General features: G+C 47.2%; 1 protein-coding gene across 3 annotated transcripts in view; it reads left to right on the top strand.

The window, feature by feature from the left end:
- Nucleotides 1–16,863, top strand: part of GALNT18 (polypeptide N-acetylgalactosaminyltransferase 18) — a 354,931-nt gene extending 338,068 nt beyond the window's left edge. For all 3 annotated transcript variants that reach the window (XM_060018497.1, XM_060018495.1, XM_060018496.1), the window contains one exon: nt 16,459–16,863. In XM_060018497.1, the coding sequence (XP_059874480.1) occupies nt 16,459–16,605 (147 nt within the window). In that variant the 3' untranslated portion in view covers nt 16,606–16,863. The remainder of the gene's footprint in view (nt 1–16,458) is intronic.
- The last annotated feature ends 1,769 nt before the right edge of the window (nt 16,864–18,632 follow it).

Genomic DNA, 18,632 nt, shown 5'->3' with positions numbered 1-18,632 from the left:
AATCAGTTATATATATACATATGTTCCCATATCTCTTCCCGCTTGCGTCTCCCTCCCTCCCATCCTCCCTATCCCACCCCTCCAGGCGGTCACAAAGCACCGAGCTGATCTCCCTGTGCTATGCAGCTGCTTCCCACTAGCTATCTACCTTACATTTGGTAGTGTGTATATGTCCATGCCTCTTTCTCGCTTCGTCACCGTTTACCCTTCCCCCTCCCCATAGCCTCAAGTCCATCCTCTAGTAAGTCTGTGTCTTTATTCCTGCCTTACCCCTAGGTTCTTCATGACATTTTTTTTTCCCTTAAATTCCATATATATGTGTTAGCATACGGTATTTTCTTTTTCTTTCTGACTTACTTCACTCTGTATGACAGACTCTAGGTCTATCCACCTCATTACAAATAGCTCAATATCGTTTCTTTTTATGGCTGAGTAATATTCCATTGTATATATGTGCCACATCTTCTTTATCCATTCATCCGATGATGGGCACTTAGGTTGTTTCCATCTCCGGGCTATTGTAAATAGAGCTGCAATGAACATTTTGGTACATGACTCTTTTTGAATTTCGGTTTTCTCAGGGTATATGCCCAGTAGTGGGATTGCTGGGTCATATGGTAGTTCTATTTGTAGTTTTTTAAGGAACCTCCATACTGTTCTCCATAGTGGCTGAACTAATTCACATTCCCACCAGCAGTACAAGGGTGTTCCCTTTTCTCCACACCCTCTCCAGCATTTATTGTTTCTAGATTTTTTGATGATGGCCATTCTGACTGGTGTGAGATGATATCTCGTAGTTTTGATTTGCATTTCTCTAATGATTAATGATGTTGAGCATTCTTTCATGTGTTTGTTGGCAGTCTGTATATCTTCTTTGGAGAAATGTCTATTTAGGTCTTCTGCCCATTTTTGGATTGGGTTGTTTGTTTTCTTGTTATTGAGCTGCATGAGCTGCTTGTAAATTTTGGAGATTAATCCTTTGTCGGTTGCTTCATTTGCAAATATTTTCTCCCATTCTGAGGGTTGTCTTTTGGTCTTGTTTATGGTTTCCTTTGCTGTGCAAAAGCTTTGAAGTTTCATTAGGTCCCATTTGTTTATTTTTGTTTTTATTTCCATTACTCTAGGAGGTGGTTCAGAAAGGATCTTGCTGTGATTTATGTCATAGAGTGTTCTGCCTATGTTTTCCTCTAAGAGTTTGATAGTTTCTGGCCTTACATTTAGGTCTTTAATCCATTTTGAGCTTATTTTTGTGTATGGTGTTAGGGAGTGATCTAATCTCATACTTTTACATGTACCTGTCCAGTTTTCCCAGCACCACTTATTGAAGAGGCTGTCCTTTCTCCACTGTACATTACTGCCACCTTTATCAAAGATAAGGTGTCCATATGTCCATGGGTTTATCTCTGGGCTTTCTATCCTGTTCCATTGATCTATCTTTCTGTTTTTGTGCCAGTACCATACTGTCTTGATAACTGTAGCTTTGTAGTATAGTCTGAAGTCAGGGAGCCTGATTCCTCCAGTTCCTTCCTTCGTTCTCAAGATTGCTTTGGCTATTCGGGGTCTTTTGTGTTTCCATAAAATTGCAAAATTTTTTGTTCTATTTCTGTGAAAAATGCCCGTGGTAGTTTGATAGGGATTGCATTGAATCTATATATTGCTTTGTGTAGTAGAGTCATTTTCACAATGTTGATTCTTCCAATCCAAGAACATGGTATATCTCTCCATCTATTTGTATCATCTTTAATTTCTTTCATCAGTGTCTTTTAATTTTCTGCATACAGGTCTTTTGTCTCCTTAGGTAGGTTTATTCCTAGATATTTTATTCTTTTTGTTGCAATGGTAAATGGGAGTGTTTTCTTGATTTCACTTTCAGATTTTTCATCATTAGTATATAGGAATGCCAGAGATTTCTGTGCATTAATTTTGTATCCTGCCACTTTACCAAATTCATTGATTAGCTCTAGTAGTTTTCTGGTAGCATCTTTAGGGTTCTCTATGTATAGGATCATGTCATCTGCAAACAGTGACAGCTTTACTTCTTTTCCGATTTGGATTCCTTTTATTTCCTTTTCTTCTCTGATTGCTGTGGCTAAAACTTCCAAAACTAAGTTGAATAAGAGTGGTGAGAGTGGGCAACCTTGTCTTGTTCCTGATCTTAGTGGAAATGCTTTCAGTTCCTCACCATTGAGAATGATGTTGGCTGTGGGTTTGTCACATATGGCCTTTACTATGTTGAGGAAAGTTCCCTCTGTGCCTACTTTCTGCAGGGTTTTTATCATAAATGGGTGTTGGATTTTGTCAAAAGCTTTCTCTGCATCTATTGAGATGATCATATGGTTTTTCTCCTTCAATTTGTTAATATGGTGTATCACGTTGATTGATTTGCGTATATTGAAGAATCCTTGCATTCCTGGAATAAACCCCACTTGATCATGGTGTATGATCCGTTTAATGTGCTGTTGGATTCTGTTTGCTAGTATTTTGTTGAGGATTTTTGCATCTATGTTCATCAGTGATATTGGCCAGTAGTTTTCTTTCTTTGTGACATCCTTGTCTGGTTTTGGTATCAGGGTGATGGTGGCCTCGTAGAATGAGTTGGGGAGTGTTCCTCCCTCTGCTGTATTTTGGAAGAGTCTGAGAAGGATAGGTGATAGCTCTTCTCTAAATGTTTGATAGAATTCGCCTGTGAAGCCATCTGGTCCTGGGCTTTTGCTTGTTGGAAGATTTTTAATCACAGTTTCAATTTCAGTGCTTGTGATTGGTCTGTTCATATTTTCTATTTCTTCCTGATTCAGTCTTGGCAGATTGTGCCTTTCTAAGAATTTGTCCATTTCTTCCAGGTTGTCCATTTTATTGGCATAGAGTTGCTTGTAGTAATCTCTCATGATCTTTTGTATTTCTGCAGTGTCAGTTGTTACTTCTCCTTTTTCATTTCTAATTCTATTGATTTGAGTCTTCTCCATTTTTTTCTTGATGAGTCTGGCTAATGGTTTATGAATTTTGTTTATCCTTTCAAAGAACCAGCTTTTAGTTTTATTGATCTTTGCTATCGTTTCCTTCATTTCTTTTTCATTTATTTCTGATCAGATTTTTATGATTTCTTTCCTTCTGCTAACTTTGGGGTTTTTTTGTTCTTCTTTCTCTAATTGCTTTAGGTGCAAGGTTAGGTTGTTTATTCGAGATGTTTCCTGTTTCTTAAGGTAGGATTGTATTGCTATAAACTTCCCTCTTAGAACTGCTTTTGCTGCATCCCATAGATTTTGAGTCGTCTTGTCTCCATTGTCATTTGTTTCTAGGTATTTTTTGATTTCCTCTTTGATTTCTTCAGTGATCACTTCGTTATTAAGTAGTGTATTGTTTAGCTTCCATGTGTTTGTATTTTTTACAGATCTTTTCCTGTAATTGATATCGAGCCTCATAGCGTTGTGGTCGGAAAAGATACTTGATACAATTTCAATTTTCTTAAATTTACCAAGGCTTGATTTGTGACCCAAGATATGATCTATCCTGGAGAATGTTCCATGAGCACTTGAGAAAAATGTGTATTCTGTTGTTTTTGGATGGAATGTCCTATAAATATCAATTAACTCCATCTCGTTTAATGTATCATTTAAAGCTTGTGTTTCCTTATTTATTTTCATTTTGGATGATCTGTCCATTAGTGAAAGTGGGGTGTTAAAGTCCCCTACTATGAATGTGTTACTGTCGATTTCCCCTTTTATGGCTGTCAGTATTTGCCTTATGTATTGAGGTGCTCCTATGTTGGGTGCATAAATATTTACAATTGTTATATCTTCTTCTTGGATCGATCCCTTGATCATTATGTAGTGTCCTTCTCTGTCTCTTCTAATAGTCTTTGTTTTAAAGTATATTTGGCTGATATGAGAATTGCTACTCCAGCTTTCTTTTGGTTTCCATTTGCATGAAATACCTTTTTCCATCCCCTTACTTTCAGTCTGTATGTGTCTCTACGTCTGAAGTGGGTCTCTTGTAGACAGCAAATATATGCGTCTTGTTTTTGTATCCATTTAGCCAATCTGTGTCTTTTGGTGGGAGCATTTAGTCCATTTACATTTAAGGTAATTATTGATATGTGTGTTCCCATTCCCATTTTCTTAATTGTTCTGGTTCGTTATTGTAGGTCTTTTCCTTCTCTTGTGTTTCTTGCCTAGAGAAGTTCCTTTAGCAGTTGTTGTAGAGCTGGTTTGGTGGTGCTGAACTCTCTCAGCTTTTGCTTGTCTGTAAAGGTTTTAATTTCTCCATCAAATCTGAATGAGATCCTTGGTGGGTAGAGTAATCTTGGTTGCAGGTTTTTCTCCTTCAACACTTTCAATATGTCCTGCCACTCCCTTCTGGCTTGCAGAGTTTCTGCTGAAAGATCAGCTGTTAACCTTATGGGGATTCCCTTGTGTGTTATTTGTTGTTTTTCCCTTGCTGCTTTTAATATGTTTTCTTTGTATTTAATTTTTGACAGTTTGATTAATATGTGTCTTGGTGTATTTCTCCTTGGATTTATCCTGTATGGGACTCTCTGTGCTTCCTGGACTTGATTAACTATTTCCTTTCCCATATTAGGGAAGTTTTCAACTATAAATCTCTTTAAATATTTTCTCAGTCCCTTTCTTTTTTTCTTCTTCTTCTGGAACCCCTATAATTCGAATGTTGGTGCGTTTAATGTTGTCCCAGAGGTCTCTAAGACTGTCCTCTGTTCTTTTCATTTTTTTTTTCTTTATTCTGCTCTGCAGTAGTTATTTCCACTATTTTATCTTCCAGGTCACTTATCCGTTCTTCTGCCTCAGTTATTCTGCTATTGATCCCATCTAGAGTATTTTTCATTTCATTTATTGTGTTGTTCATCATTGTTTGTTTCATCTTTAGTTCATCTAGGTCCTTGTTAACTGATGCTTGCATTTTGTCTATTCTATTTCCAAGATTTTGGATCATCTTTACTATCATTATTCTGAATTCTTTTTCAGGTAGACTGCCTATTTCCTCTTCATTTGTTAGGTCTGGTGGGTTTTTATCTTGCTCCTTCATCTGCTGTGTGTTTTTCTGTCTTTTCATTTTGCTTGTCTTACTGTGTTTGGGGTCTCCTTTTTGCAGGCTGAAGGTTCGTAGTTCCTGTTGTTTTTAGTGTCTGTCCCCAGTGGCTAAGGTTGGTTCAGTGGGTTGTGTAGACTTCCTGGTGGAGGGAACTAGTGCCTGTGTTGTGGTGGATGAGGCTGGATCTTGTCTTTCTGGTGGGCAGGTCCATGTCTGGTGGTGTGTTTTGGGGTGTCTGTAGACTTATTATGATTTTGGGCAGCCTCTCTGCTAATGGGTGGGGTTGTGTTCCTGTCTTTCTAGTTGTTTGGCATAGGATGTCCAGCACTGTAGCTTGCTGGTCATTGAGTGAAGCTGGGTGCTAGCATTGAGATGGAGATCTCTGGGAGATTTTCGCCATTTGATATTATGTGCAGCTGGGAGGCCTCTTGTGGACCAGTGTCCTGAGGTTGGCTCTCCCACCTCAGAGGCACAGCACTGACTCCTGGCTGCAGCACCAAGAGCCTTTCATCCACAGGGCTCCTTAATTTGGGATGATTCGTTGTCTATTCAGGTATTCCACAAATGCAGGGTACATCAAGTTGATTGTGGAGCTTTAATCCGCTGCTTCTGAGGCTGCTGGGAGAGATTTCCCTTTCTCTTCTTTGTTCTCACAGCTCCCAGGGGCTCAGCTTTGGATTTGGCCCCGCCTGTGCGTGCAGGTCGCCGGAGGGCGTCTGTTCTTTGCTCAGACAGGACGGGGCCAAAGGAGCTGCTGATTCGGAGGCTCTGGCTCACTCAGCCCGGGGGGCAGGGAGGGCCACGGAGCGTGGGGCAGGCCTGCGGCGGCAGAGGCCGACGTGACGTTGCTAGCCTGAGATGCGCCGTGCGCTCCCCCGGGGGAGCTGTCCCTGGATCCCGGGACCCTGGCAGTGGCGGGCTGCACAGGCTCCCCGCAAGGGGGCGTGGATAGCGACCTGTGTTTGCACACAGGCCTCCTGGTGGTGGCAGCAGCAGCCCTAGCGTCCCATGTCTGTCTCTGGGCTCCGCACTCCCAGCCGCGGCTCATGCCCGTCTCCAGAGCCCTCCCAAGCAGAGTTCCCAATCCCCTCCCCTCGTGCACCAGGAAACAAAGAGGGAAGAAAAAGTCTCCTGCCTACTCGGCAGGTCCAGACCTTTCCCCGGACTCCCTTCCGGCCAGCTGCGGTGCACCAACGCCGCGCAGGCTGTGTTCATGCCACCAACCCCAGTCCTCTCCCGGTGCTCCGACAGAAGCCGGAGCCTCAGCTCCCAGCCCCGCCTGCCCTGGCGGGCGAGCAGACAAGCCCCTCAGCTGGTGAGCGCCGGTCGGCCCGATCCTCTGCGCTGTAATCTCTCCGCCCTGCCCTCCGCACCCCTGCCGCCGTGCTCCCCTCCGCGGCTCCCAAGCTCCCCCATTCCGCCACCCGAAGTCTCTGCCCGCGAAGGGGCCCCCAGTGTGTGGACACCTCTCCCTCCTCACAGCTCCCCCCCGCTGGCGCAGGACCCGTCCCTATCCCTCTGTCTCTGTTTAGTGTTTTCTTTTGCCCTAACCAGGTACGTGGGGGGTTCCCTGCCCTTTGGGAGGTCCGAGGTCCTCTGCCAGCGCTCAGCAGGTGCTCCGCAGGAGTTGTTCCACGCGTAGATGCACCTCCCATGCATCTGTGGGGAGGAAGGTGACCTCCGCGTCCCACTCCTCCGCCATCCTCCCGGAAGTCCTCCATATTGTCTTGATTACTGTAGCTTTGTAGTATAGTCTGAAGTCAGGGAGCCTGATACCTCCAGCTCCGTTTTTCATTCTCAAGATTGCTTCAGCTATTCGGGGTCTTTTGTGTTTCCATAAATTGTGAAATTTTTTGTTCTAGTTCTGTGAAAAATGCCAGTGGTAGTTTGATGGGGATTGCATTGAATCTATATATTGCTTTGTGTAGTAGAGTCATTTTCACAATGTTGATTCTTCCAATCCAAGAACATGGTATATCTCTCCATCTATTTGTATCATCTTTAATTTCTTTCATCAGTGTCTTTTAATTTTCTGCATACAGGTCTTTTGTCTCCTTAGGTAGGTTTATTCCTAGATATTTTATTCTTTTTGTTGCAATGGTAAATGGGAGTGTTTTCTTGATTTCACTTTCAGATTTTTCATCATTAGTATATAGGAATGCCAGAGATTTCTGTGCATTAATTTTGTATCCTGCTACTTTACCAAATTCATTGATTAGCTCTAGTAGTTTTCTGGTAGCATCTTTAGGATTCTCTATGTATAGTATCATGTCATCTGCAAACAGTGACAGCTTTACTTCTTCTTTTCCGATTTGGATTCCTTTTATTTCCTTTTCTTCTCTGATTGCTGTGGCTAAAACTTCCAAAACTAAGTTGAATAAGAGTGGTGAGAGTGGGCAACTTTGTCTTGTTCCTGATCTTAGTGGAAATGCTTTCAGTTTTTCACCATTGAGGACGATGTTGGCTGTGGGTTTGTCATATATGGCCTTTATTATGTTGAGGAAAGTTCCCTCTATGCCTACTTTCTACAGGATTTTTATCATAAATGGGTGTTGGATTTTGTCAAAAGCTTTCTCTGCATCTATTGAGATGATCATATGGTTTTTCTCCTTCAATTTGTTAATATGGTGTATGACGTTGATTGATTTGCGTATATTGAAGAACCCTTGCATTCCTGGAATAAACCCCACTTGATCATGGTGTATGACCCTTTTAATGTGCTGTTGGATTCTGTTTGCTAGTATTTTGTTGAGGATTTTTGCATCTATGTTCATCAGTGATATTCGCCTGTAGTTTTCTTTCTTTGTGACATCCTTGTCTGGTTTTGGTATCAAGGTGATGGTGGCCTCATAGAAGGAATTTGGGAGTGTTCCTCCCTCTGCTATATTTTGGAAGAGTTTAAGAAGGATAGGTGTTAGCTCTTCTCTAAATGTTTGATAGAAATCACCTGTGAAGCCATCTGGTCCTGGGCTTTTGTTTGCTGGAAGATTTTTAATCACAGTTTCAATTTCAGTGCTTGTGATTGGTCTGTTCATATTTTCTATTTCTTCCTGATTCAGTCTTGGCAGATTATGCATTCCTAAGAATTTGTCCATTTCTTCCAGGTTGTCCATTTTATTGGCATAGAGTTGCTTGTAGTAATCTCTCATGATCTTTTGTATTTCTGCAGTGTCAGTTGTTACTTCTCCTTTTTCATTTCTAATTCTATTGATTTGAGTCTTCTCCCTTTTTTTCTTGATGAGTCTGGCTAATGGTTTATCTATTTTGTTTATCCTTTCAAAGAACCAGCTTTTAGTTTTATTGATCTTTGCTATTGTTTCCTTCATTTCTTTTTCATTTATTTCTGATCAGATTTTTATGATTTCTTTCCTTCTGCTAGCTTTGGGTTTTTTTGTTTGTTTGTTTGTTTGTTTGTTTTTGCTGTACGCGGGCTTCTCACTGTTGTGGCCTCTCCCATTGTGGAGCACAGGCTCCGGACGCGCAGGCTCAGCGGCCATGGCTCACGGGCCCAGCCGCTCCGCGGCATGTGGGATCCTCCCGGATCGGGGCACGAACCCGTGTCCCCTGCATCGGCAGGCAGACTCCCAACCACTGCGCCACCAGGGAAGCCCCAGCTTTGGGTTTTTTTTGTTCTTCTTTCTCTAATTGCTTGAGGTGCAAGGTTAGGTTGTTTATTCGAGATGTTTCCTGCTTCTTAAGGTGGGCTTGTATTGCTATAAACTTCCCTCTTAGAACTGCTTTTGCTGCATCCCATAGGTTTGGGTCGTCGTGTCTCCATTGTCATTTGTTTCTAGGTATTTTTTGATTTCCTCTTTGATTTCTTCAGTGATCACTTCGTTATTAAGTAGTGTATTGTTTAGCTTCCATGTGTTTGTATTTTTTACAGATCTTTTCCTGTAATTGATATCTAGTCTCATAGCGTTGTGGTCGGAAAAGATACTTGATACAATTTCAATTTTCTTGTATTTACCAAGGCTTGATTTGTGACCCAAGATATGATCTATCCTGGAGAATGTTCCATGAGCACTTGAGAAAAATGTGTATTCTGTTGTTTTTGGATGGAGTGTCCTATAAATATCAATTAACTCCATCTTGTTTAATGTATCATTTAAAGCTTGTGTTTCCTTATTTATTTTCATTTTGGATGATCTGTCCATTGGTGAAAGTGGGGTGTTAAAGTCCCCTACTATGAATGTGTTACTGTTGATTTCCTTTTTTATGGCTGTTAGTATTTGCCTTATGTATTGAGGTGCTTCTATGTTGGATGCATAAATATTTACAATTGTTATATCTTTTTCTTGGATCGATCCCTTGATCATTATGTAGTGTCCTTCTCTGTCTCTTCTAATAGTCTTTATTTTAAAGTCTATTTTGTCTGATATGAGAATTGCTACTCCAGCTTTCTTTTGGTTTCCATTTGCCTGGAATGTCTTTTTCCATCCCCTTTCTTTTAGTCTGTATGTGTCTCTACGTCTGAAGTGGGTCTCTTGTAGACAGCATATATATGCGTCGTTTTTGTATCCATTTAGCCAATCTGTGTCTTTTGGTGGGAGCATTTAGTCCATTTACATTTAAGGTAATTATCGATATGTATGTTCCTATCCCCATTTTCTAAATTGTTTTGGGTTCGTTATTATAGGTCTTTTCCTTCTCTTGTGTTTCTTGTCTAGAGAAGTTCCTTTAGCAGTTGTTGTAGAGCTGGTTTGGTGGTGCTGAACTCTCTCAGCTTTTGCTTGTCTGTAAAGGTTTTAATTTCTCCATCAAATCTGAATGAGATCCTTGGTGGGTAGAGTAATCTTGGTTGCAGGTTTTTCTCCTTCATCACTTTCAATGTGTTCTGCCACTCCCTTCTGGCTTGCAGAGTTTCTGCTGAAAGATCAGCTGTTAACCTTATGGGGATTCCCTTGTGTGTTATTTTTCCCTTGCTGCTTTTAATATGTTTTCTTTGTATTTAATTTTTGACAGTTTGATTAATATGTGTCTTGGTGTATTTCTCCTTGGATTTATCCTGTATGGGACTCTCTGTGCTTCCTGGACTTGATTAACTATTTCCTTTCCCATATTAGGGAAGTTTTCAACTATAAATCTCTTTAAATATTTTCTCAGTCCCTTTCTTTTTTTCTTCTTCTTCTGGAACCCCTATAATTCGAATGTTCATGTGTTTAATGTTGTCCCAGAGGTCTCTGTGACTGTCCTCAGTTCTTTTCATTCTTTTTGCTTTAGTCTACTCTCCAGTAGTTATTTCCACTATTTTATCTTCCAGGTCACTTATCCGTTCTTCTGCCTCAGTTATTCTGCTATTGATCCCATCTAGAGTACTTTTAATTTCATTTATTGTGTTGTTCATCATTGCTTGTTTCATCTTTATTTCTTCTAGGTCCTTGTTAAATGTTTCTTGCATTTTGTCCATTCTATTTCCAAGATTTTGGATCATCCTTACTATCATTATTCTGAATTCTTTTTCAGGTAGACTGCCTATTTCCTCTTCATTTGTTAGGTGTGGTGCATTTTTATCTTGCTTCTTCATCTCCTGTGTGTTTTTCTGTCTTCTCATTTTGCTTGTCTTACTGTGTTTGGGTTCTCCTTTTTGCAGGCTGCAGGTTCGTAGTTCCCGTTGTTTTTGATGTCTGTCTCCAGTGGCTAAGGTTGGTTCAGTGGGTTGTGTAGGCTTCCTGGTGGAGGGGACTAGTGCCTGTGTTGTGGTGGATGAGGCTGGATCTTGTCTCTCTAGTGGGCAGGTCCACATCTGGTGGTGTGTTTTGGGTTGTCTGTGGACTTATTATTATTTTAGGTAGCCTCTCTGCTAATGGATGGGGTTGTTTTCCTGTTTTGCTATTGTTTGGCATAGGTTGTCCAGCACCGTAGCTTGCTGGTCATTGAGTGAAGCTGGGTGCTGGTGTTAAGATGGAGGTCTGGGAGATTTTCGCTGTTTGATATTATGTGGAGCTGGGAGGTCTCTTGTTGACCAGTGTCCTGAAGTTGGCTCTCCCACCTCAGAGGCAGAGCCCTGACTCCTGGCTGGAGCACCAAGAGCCTTTCATCCACACGGCTCAGAAGAAAAAGGAGAAAAAGTAGAGAGAATTAGTAGAAGTATGAAGAAAGAAAGAAAGAAAGAAAGAAGGAAAGAAAGAAAGGAAGGAAGGAAGGAAGGAAGGAAGGAGAAAAGAAGGAAAGAAAGGAGGGAGGGAGGGAGGAAGGAAAGAAGGAGGGAAGGATGGAAAAAAGACAGAAAGAAGATACAGTAAAATAAAATAAAGTATGATAAAGTTATTGAATTAAAAAATAATTATTTAGAAAAAAAAGGGACAGATAGAACCTTAGGACAAATGTTGGAAGCAAAGCTATACAGACAAGATCTCACACAGAAGCATTCACATACACACTCACAAAAAGAGGAAAAGGGGGGCTTCCCTGGTGGCGCAGTGGTTGGGAGTCCGCCTGCCGATGCAGCGGACACGGGTTCGGGCCCCGGTCCGGGAAGATCCCACATGCCGCGGAGCGGCTGGGCCCGTGAGCCATGGCCGCTGAGCCTGCGCGTCCAGAGCCTGTGCTCCGCAACGGGAGAGGCCACAGCGGTGAGAGGCCCGCGTACCGCAAAAAAAAAAAAAAAAGAGGAAAAGGGGAAAAAATCATAGATCTTGCTCTCGAAGTCCACCTCCTCAATTTGGGATGATTCGTTGTCTATTCATGTATTCCACAGATGTAGGTACACCAAGTTGATTGTGGAGATTTAATCCTCTGCTCCTGAGGCTGCTGGGAGAGATTTCCCTTGCTCTTCTTTGTTCTCACAGCTCCCAGGGGCTCAGCTTTGGATTTGGGCCTGCCTCTGCGTGTAGGTCGCCGGAGGGCGTCTGTTCTTTGCTCAGACAGGACGGGGTTAAAGGAGCCGCTGATTCGGGGGCTCTGGCACACTCAGGCCGGGGGGAGGAAGGGGTATGGAGTGTGGGGCGGGCCTGCGGTGGCAGAGGCCAGCATGACGTTGCACCAGCCTGAGGCGCGCCGTGCGTTCTCCCAGGGAAGTTGTCCCTGGATCCCGAAACTCTGGCAGTGGCGGGCTGCACAGGCTCCCCGGAAGTGGGGTGTGGGTAGTGACTTGTGCTCCCACACAGGCTTCTTGGTGGCGGCAGGAGCAGCCTTAGCGTCTCATGTCTGTGGGGTCCGTGCTTTTAGCCGCGGCTCGCGCCTGTCTCTGGAGCTCCTTTAAGCAGCGTTCTTAATCCCCTCTCCTCGTGCACCAGGAAACAAAGAGGGAAGAAAAAGTCTCTTGCCTCTTCGGCAGGTGCAGACTTTTCTCTGGACTCCCTCCCGGCTAGTCGTGGTGCACTAACCCTCTGCAGGCTGTGTTTACGCCGCCAACTCCAGTCCTCTCCCTGCGCTCCGACCGAAACCCGAGCCTCAGCTCCCAGCCCCGCCCTCCCCGGCGGGTTAGCAGACAAGCCTCTCGGGCTTGTGAGTGACGGTCGGCACCAATCCTCTGGGCAGGAATCTCCCCGCTTTGCCCTCCGCACCCCTGTTGCTGTGTTCTCCTCCGCGGCCCCAGAAGCTTCCCCCCTCCGCCACCCGCAGTCTCCGCCCGTGAGTGGGCTTCCTAGTGTGGAAACCTTTCCTCTTTCACAGCTCCCTCCCGCTGGTGCAGGTCCCGTCCCTATCCTTTTGTCTCTGTTTATTCTTTTTTCTTTTGCCCTACCCAGGTAGGTGAGGGGTTTCTTGCGTTTTGGGAGGTCTGAGGTCTTCTGCCAGCGTTCAGTAGGTGTTCTGTAGGAGTTGTTCCACGTGTAGATGTGTTTGTGGTGTATCTGTGGGGAGGAAGGCGATCTCTGCGTCTTGCTCTTCCGCCATCTTTGGAAAGTGCCTTATTTGAGTCTCTGAAGGAACACTTTACTTCTCAGAGATCTCTGCCCCCGCCTCTCTCTCTCGGCCTTGGCACGGTGCCCAAGTGCCTGGCGGGGAAGGAGGGGCTGTGGCCTCCCTGTCTTGGACAGGTTTCTCCAAGCCTCAGTGGTCCGGGGCCGCTGAAGCAGCCTCGCTGTTGGCAAGGCCTGGCCTGGCCTTGAGGCCACACCGAGCAGTCAGAATCCTGGTCTGGCCCCGCTTTCTGCCTGTTGTGCACTTTTTCTGGAGTCCAGATATCCTGGCACTGTGAATCGCCTCATAGCCATTCGTTGTTCTGTAGCGGTAAAGGGGTTGCCCATCAGTCCTTCTGCTCAACCTTCAGTCATCAGGGCAGAAATTACGATCTGGCCCTAGAGACGATGGAACCAGGAGGGCAGAGCGGCTTTGCCCCAGGCCACACAGTCGGCAACCAGAAAAGCATCCTCATCCGGCCTTCTCCCCTTTCTGTCTCACCACCAGAATCACCAGCAGACCCTGTGAGTTAGAGAGCTGGGCTGGTTGCATTCCCACCCTGCCTGAACTCTACTCCAGCGTCGTAGGGTAGAACACACGACCAGGCTGCCAGGGGTATGGGAGGGTCAGGGGCGGCTGGCCCCAGGCCCACAGAGGAAGCACCAGTGACACGGCCCAGCCTGGGTGTGGGCGGCAGAGTGCTCAGGCCACAGAAACCTGGGCCTGGCAAAGTGACAGGCTGGCCTTGCTGAGAGCAAGCGTCACAAGGGATGCCTCTGGGTTCAAAAGTCCAGGCTTTGAGGGACAGAGTCAGGACCCAAGGAGGACCACAGCTTCTGAGGGGACGACTTGAAGCTGGCCTCCGCAGTCATCCCATCGGGGTTCCGGAGCGTGATGCGGCCACCAAAAGTGCAGATCCCTTGGCTACGCTGAAGGAGTCTCTTGTCCAGTGGAGATGAGGTGGTGGTCAGTTCTGAGTGACACAAAAACAACTGGAGTTTGTCCAAAGGAGGGCAACCAGGATGGAAAAATGAAACCAGATTGTCCCACAAGGAACTGGGAATGTTTCGCCTGATAGAGCATGGAACCGGGCGGCCATGGGCCTCACCTTCCCCTAGGGGAAGGGACGAGGTGGAGAGGCAGGATCTGATCCCCACGTGGAAACCCGAGGGCACAGTCTGGAACCCCTTGCGGGTTGCCCCCCAGACAAGGATTTTAGTGAAGGCCAATGCTCTAAAGATGCCGCGGCCCAGGAAAGGTGCTCGGCCAGGAGGGCTCGGTCAGCGGGTAGGCGAGAACGAGAGGGTCGGCCTCCCGTGTCTCTTCCAACATGGGGGCCTTTGTGAGCCCTTGCCCAGCGGCCAGTCGTCCCTCTGTCCCCTCTGGGCCTGAGCCTGCAGGCTTCTCTCTGGCTGCACCTGTGGCCCCAGGTGAGCTGCCTTTGCTGTGCTGTGTCTCTGCTCTTGTGTTCTCCTCAGGGGAGGTGCTGGGGTCGGGGCACAGCAGGAGGCCCTGCTTTACTCACTCGAATGCTTCTGAGGCGCTCTGCGGTCCCCCGGGCCGTGTCGCACACATGGGAAATGAGGAACCGCACCCCCGCTCCCCGACGCACACATCTATACGCTGAGCCCTCTGCCACTCCTTCTGAGGGAGCTGGATTTCTGTTTTCAATTTTTTTAGCTGAAGAATAACCCATACACATATAGGAACATGCAAACATATGTACCAAAATAATTTTAAACAATAATAACTCAGTCATTGAAAACAAAGCCAACACCCATGTACCCACCACCCAGGTCAGGAAATAGCACACTCCCAACCCCCCAGAAGCACCCCTTTGCCTCCTGTCAGTCATTTTCCACTCCCTCCTGCCCAAGATACCCACCCCGACTCCCGACTCCAAGTCTATGGTCTTACTTTGCCTGTTTGGAAAGCTTATGTAAGTAGACCCGTGTATGTGCTCTTTCGCTTCTTTGGCTAACATTGTATTTGTGGGATTTCTGCTTACTGAGCAGAGCTCTAGTTTGCTCATTTTTAGTGCTGAGTAGTATCCCATTATGTGAATAATCACAAGTTTATCCATTCTACTGTTGATGGCCGTGTGCGTTGTTTCCAGGTTGGAGCTTTTACAAATTCTGTTTCACAACCGGTGCAAACAGTTCTGCCGGATACCCACTGGGGCATGGGGTCGGTGGGTCGCAGGGCTCAGCGGCGGGAGGTGCTGCCAGTTTCCCAGGCAGCTGTGGGAATTGAGTCTCAATGTTCTCTTGAGGTGTCAGTGGTCGCCATGGGGACAGCTGTGGCCGACTGGGGATGACTTCCTTACAGAGGAGGTGTGCGTCCCCCTCTCTCACAGAGTGCTGTTCACTGGGATGGGCACGGGGGGCAGCTGGAGGGTGGACTGCAGGGTTCTGCTTCTGGAGGGGAAAGGGGGGGTCAGCTAGGAGGCTGGTGCCGTTGTGCAGGTGACAGAAGACAGTGGGCCAAATCAGGGCAGGTGTGATGGGATGGGGATGAAGGGACAGGCACAAGGCACGAGGGAGGTGGAACTGGCAGGACTTGGTGCCTAATCAGATGCTGAGGAGAAGGCGGAGGCATCGGTGGAAATGCCTGGTTATTGCTGAGATGGGAAACACAGGAGGAGCAGATTCTGGGGAGAAGGTGAGTTTGACCATACACTCAAGGACCATTAAGCTACAGGGGGCCCACTTATAAGAACCTGCCTGCTTGGGAGGCCAAAGCCCAGTTGAGCAGCACATCTTTGGTGGAACTCAGAGACGCACAGTCTGAGCTGATGCCCAGGTGACAACCAGTAGCCCCGGAGCGTCTAAGGCCTGCAAGGATCTCGTGTCTAAGGCCTGCAAGGATCTCACTAAAAGCAAAAATTGGGGGTTTCTTCTTTGCTGCTGTGGGGCTGCTTTGAGAAGCAGAACCTCCCTTCTTTCAAGGGGCTTTGAGCATAAACTGAGTATGCATGGCTACAGAACCTTCTGGGACATCAGTAGCATGGAGGGAAACCATGACCATCCAGGGCTAAGGGAGCCCAGTGCCCTAAGGTAGTATCTAGGAGCCTGGGTCTGGTTGAGGCCAGCACTGATGACTCCAGAGGTCCAGCTGGGGGCAAGGACCCTAAAACCAGGAGGTCCTGGGCCTCTGGCAATGCTCAAATTCAGGCCAGTCATGGAGTGGTCCCAAGGAACTAGGCTTTTCAGAACGGGACCCCAGCCCATGCTTATGGGGAGCAGGCCCCAGCCCCTGGGGTGGGAGCTGTAGGAGCAGACCCGCATGCCACACCCCAGCCAGGTAGACGGAAGCAGGGGCGGAGCATCTCTGTCCTCTGTCCTAGCAAAGAACTAGGGGCCTGTGAAGAAAACGGAGGCACAAGTTCAGTCTCAGGGAGGAGACCAGCACTTCGAGACAGGGATCCTCGGGCTTCGTGGGAATGCTGACCCCAGACCTCCCGCAGCCTCACAGGATCCCAGACACCTGCACCTACAAGTAATCCCCACCAGCCAGTAGGCCTGAGGCTCCCCCATGCCCTCTGACCCCACTTTCCGCCCCGGCTCCTAGGGAGGCCCCATCCAGAACCGCAAGTCCAAGCGCTGTCTGGAGCTGCAGGAGAACAGCGGCGCAGAGTTTGGCTTCCAGCTGGTGCTGCAGAGGTGCTCGGGCCAGCACTGGAGCATCACCAATGTCCTGAGGAGCCTGGCATCCTGACCCCACCGGGAGTCGTCTCACACCCCGCCCCTTTGCTACTGTGTAGCACCCGCTGCAACGTTGCCTGCTGTCCGTGTGGGGTTGTTTGGAGTCTGGGGAACCAGGTTGGTGGGCCCCCAAAAGAGCTTTTTATTTCCTATTCAATGTTCATGGAGTTTATAGAAAGAGGCTGAACGGTGGGTGAGGGTATAATATCATAAACTATTTTGCAACTGTAAATAGGGGACACATGGAAAATATTTATAACTGACAATAAAATACTATTGGTTAAGAAAAGGGATGTTGCAGTTATTTGGTGCTCGGTGGAGATTCAGGCCTGGCTCCTCTGAACTTGGAGTGCTTGTAGCCCAAGATGTGTCCCAGTGTGCTCTCCCTACTCTACATCCCTGAGAAAGGAGGCTTTAAGCCCCTGCAGACAGTGGGAGCTCGTTGTGCAAGCTGCCGGCTTTCTCTCTCTAGGAGGCCCAGGGCAGCGAGAAGGGCGCCTCGACCTCAGGGCCACCTCCAGAGAGGAGGTTCCTCTGCCTCTGCACAGCACTTACCGCCTCCGGAAGACAGCCTCAGTCCTCCATCCCGAGAAACCAGGATGGCTCGTTGGCCACTGGAGCGTCATCTGCTGGGCTTCAGACACTTGCCTACAACAACTGCCCCATCCAGTTTCTAAGACAGTTCTCTTCCTCCATGAATCACGGTGCATTAGTTTCCTGGGGCAACAAAGTGCCGCAAACTGGGTGGCTTAAACAACTGTCGTCTCACAGTTCTGGAGGCTAGGAGTCCAAAATCAGGGAGTCAGCTGGGTCGGCTCCTTCTGAGAGCTGTAAGGGAGAATCGGTTACAGGCCTCTCCCCGAGCTGAGCTTCTAGTAGCCTCAGGCGTTCCTTGGCTTGTAGATGGCTGTCTTCTCCCTGTGTCTTTCCTCCCTCCCCGTGTCATCGCCCCCCCTCCCTCTCAGGGCTCGACCCAATCACCTCCTGAACACTAGTCTCTAGTCCTGCTCCTGGGAGAAGCAGCTCACACCCAGTCCTCCTGTACAAGGGCCCCCAGCCATGACACAGTGCCACTTGGACAGTGATACTCAAAACCTACGTCTCTGCCCGGACCTCTCCTCTGCGCCCCAGGCCCAGTCTCCCTCTGCTGACGGGCCCCGGGCAGCTGGGTCGCTGTCCTTTGGACAGTGCTGATCTGATGTGCAGAGAACAGACCTGTCTCTCATCCTCCCAGGCCCACCCTGGTGACCAGCACCACCCGCCTGCAGGTGCTCAGGCCAGAGTCCTCCTCTCGTCTCTAACCACCCCCACCCCTCACCCCCATATCTTGTCAGTACATCATGACAGTGATACCCCCTAAACAGCTCTGGAATCCCCTCCCCAGGCCTCTTCATTGCTCACAAGGACCTGCCTCCCCACCTCCCGTCTCCCCTCTCCCACCTCACCTGTCCTCCTCACTACAGTTCTCAAGGGGTCTTTCTCAGATGCGAACATCATCAGATTTTTTCTGACTGAAAGCCTTCAGTGGGTCTCATCAGAGATGGTAAACGCCGAGCTCAGGCACCAGCCTCAGAGCTTCCTCCTGTGCTGAGTCCAGAGGCCAAGTGTCAGAATAACCCGGGTCAGGGGCCTTAGACGCGGGGGGTGGGGGGCATGGGTGCAAGGAGGCCTGGCTTCCCGGCTGTCCCTCCCACTGGACGTCTATAGCCCCAGTCCACCCCCTAGGGATGTTGGTGTCCTGTGGCTTCTTTCCTTCTTTCCAAGAAGTTTTTCTTGGGGGTGATATTAGTTTGCTAGAGCTCTGACAACAAAGGACCGTAGACTGGGTGACTTAAACAACAGAAGTGTGTTGTCTCACAGTCCTGGAGCCCAGAAGTCCAAGATCAAGGTGTTGGTAAGGTTGGTTCCCCTGAGGGCTGTGAGGGAAGGTCGTGTGCCAGGCCTCTCTCCTTGCCTGGTAAATAACTGTTTTCTCCCTGTGTCTCTTCCCATCCTCTTCCCTCTGTGTGTGTCTTGTTTCCAAATTTCTCCTTCTTATAA

This window comes from Delphinus delphis, chromosome 8 (assembly GCF_949987515.2).
Source record: "Delphinus delphis chromosome 8, mDelDel1.2, whole genome shotgun sequence".
Classification (NCBI taxonomy): domain Eukaryota; kingdom Metazoa; phylum Chordata; class Mammalia; order Artiodactyla; family Delphinidae; genus Delphinus; species Delphinus delphis.
The sequence above is the reverse complement of the archived record's forward strand: the minus strand, read 5'-3'. Positions and strand labels throughout refer to the sequence as shown.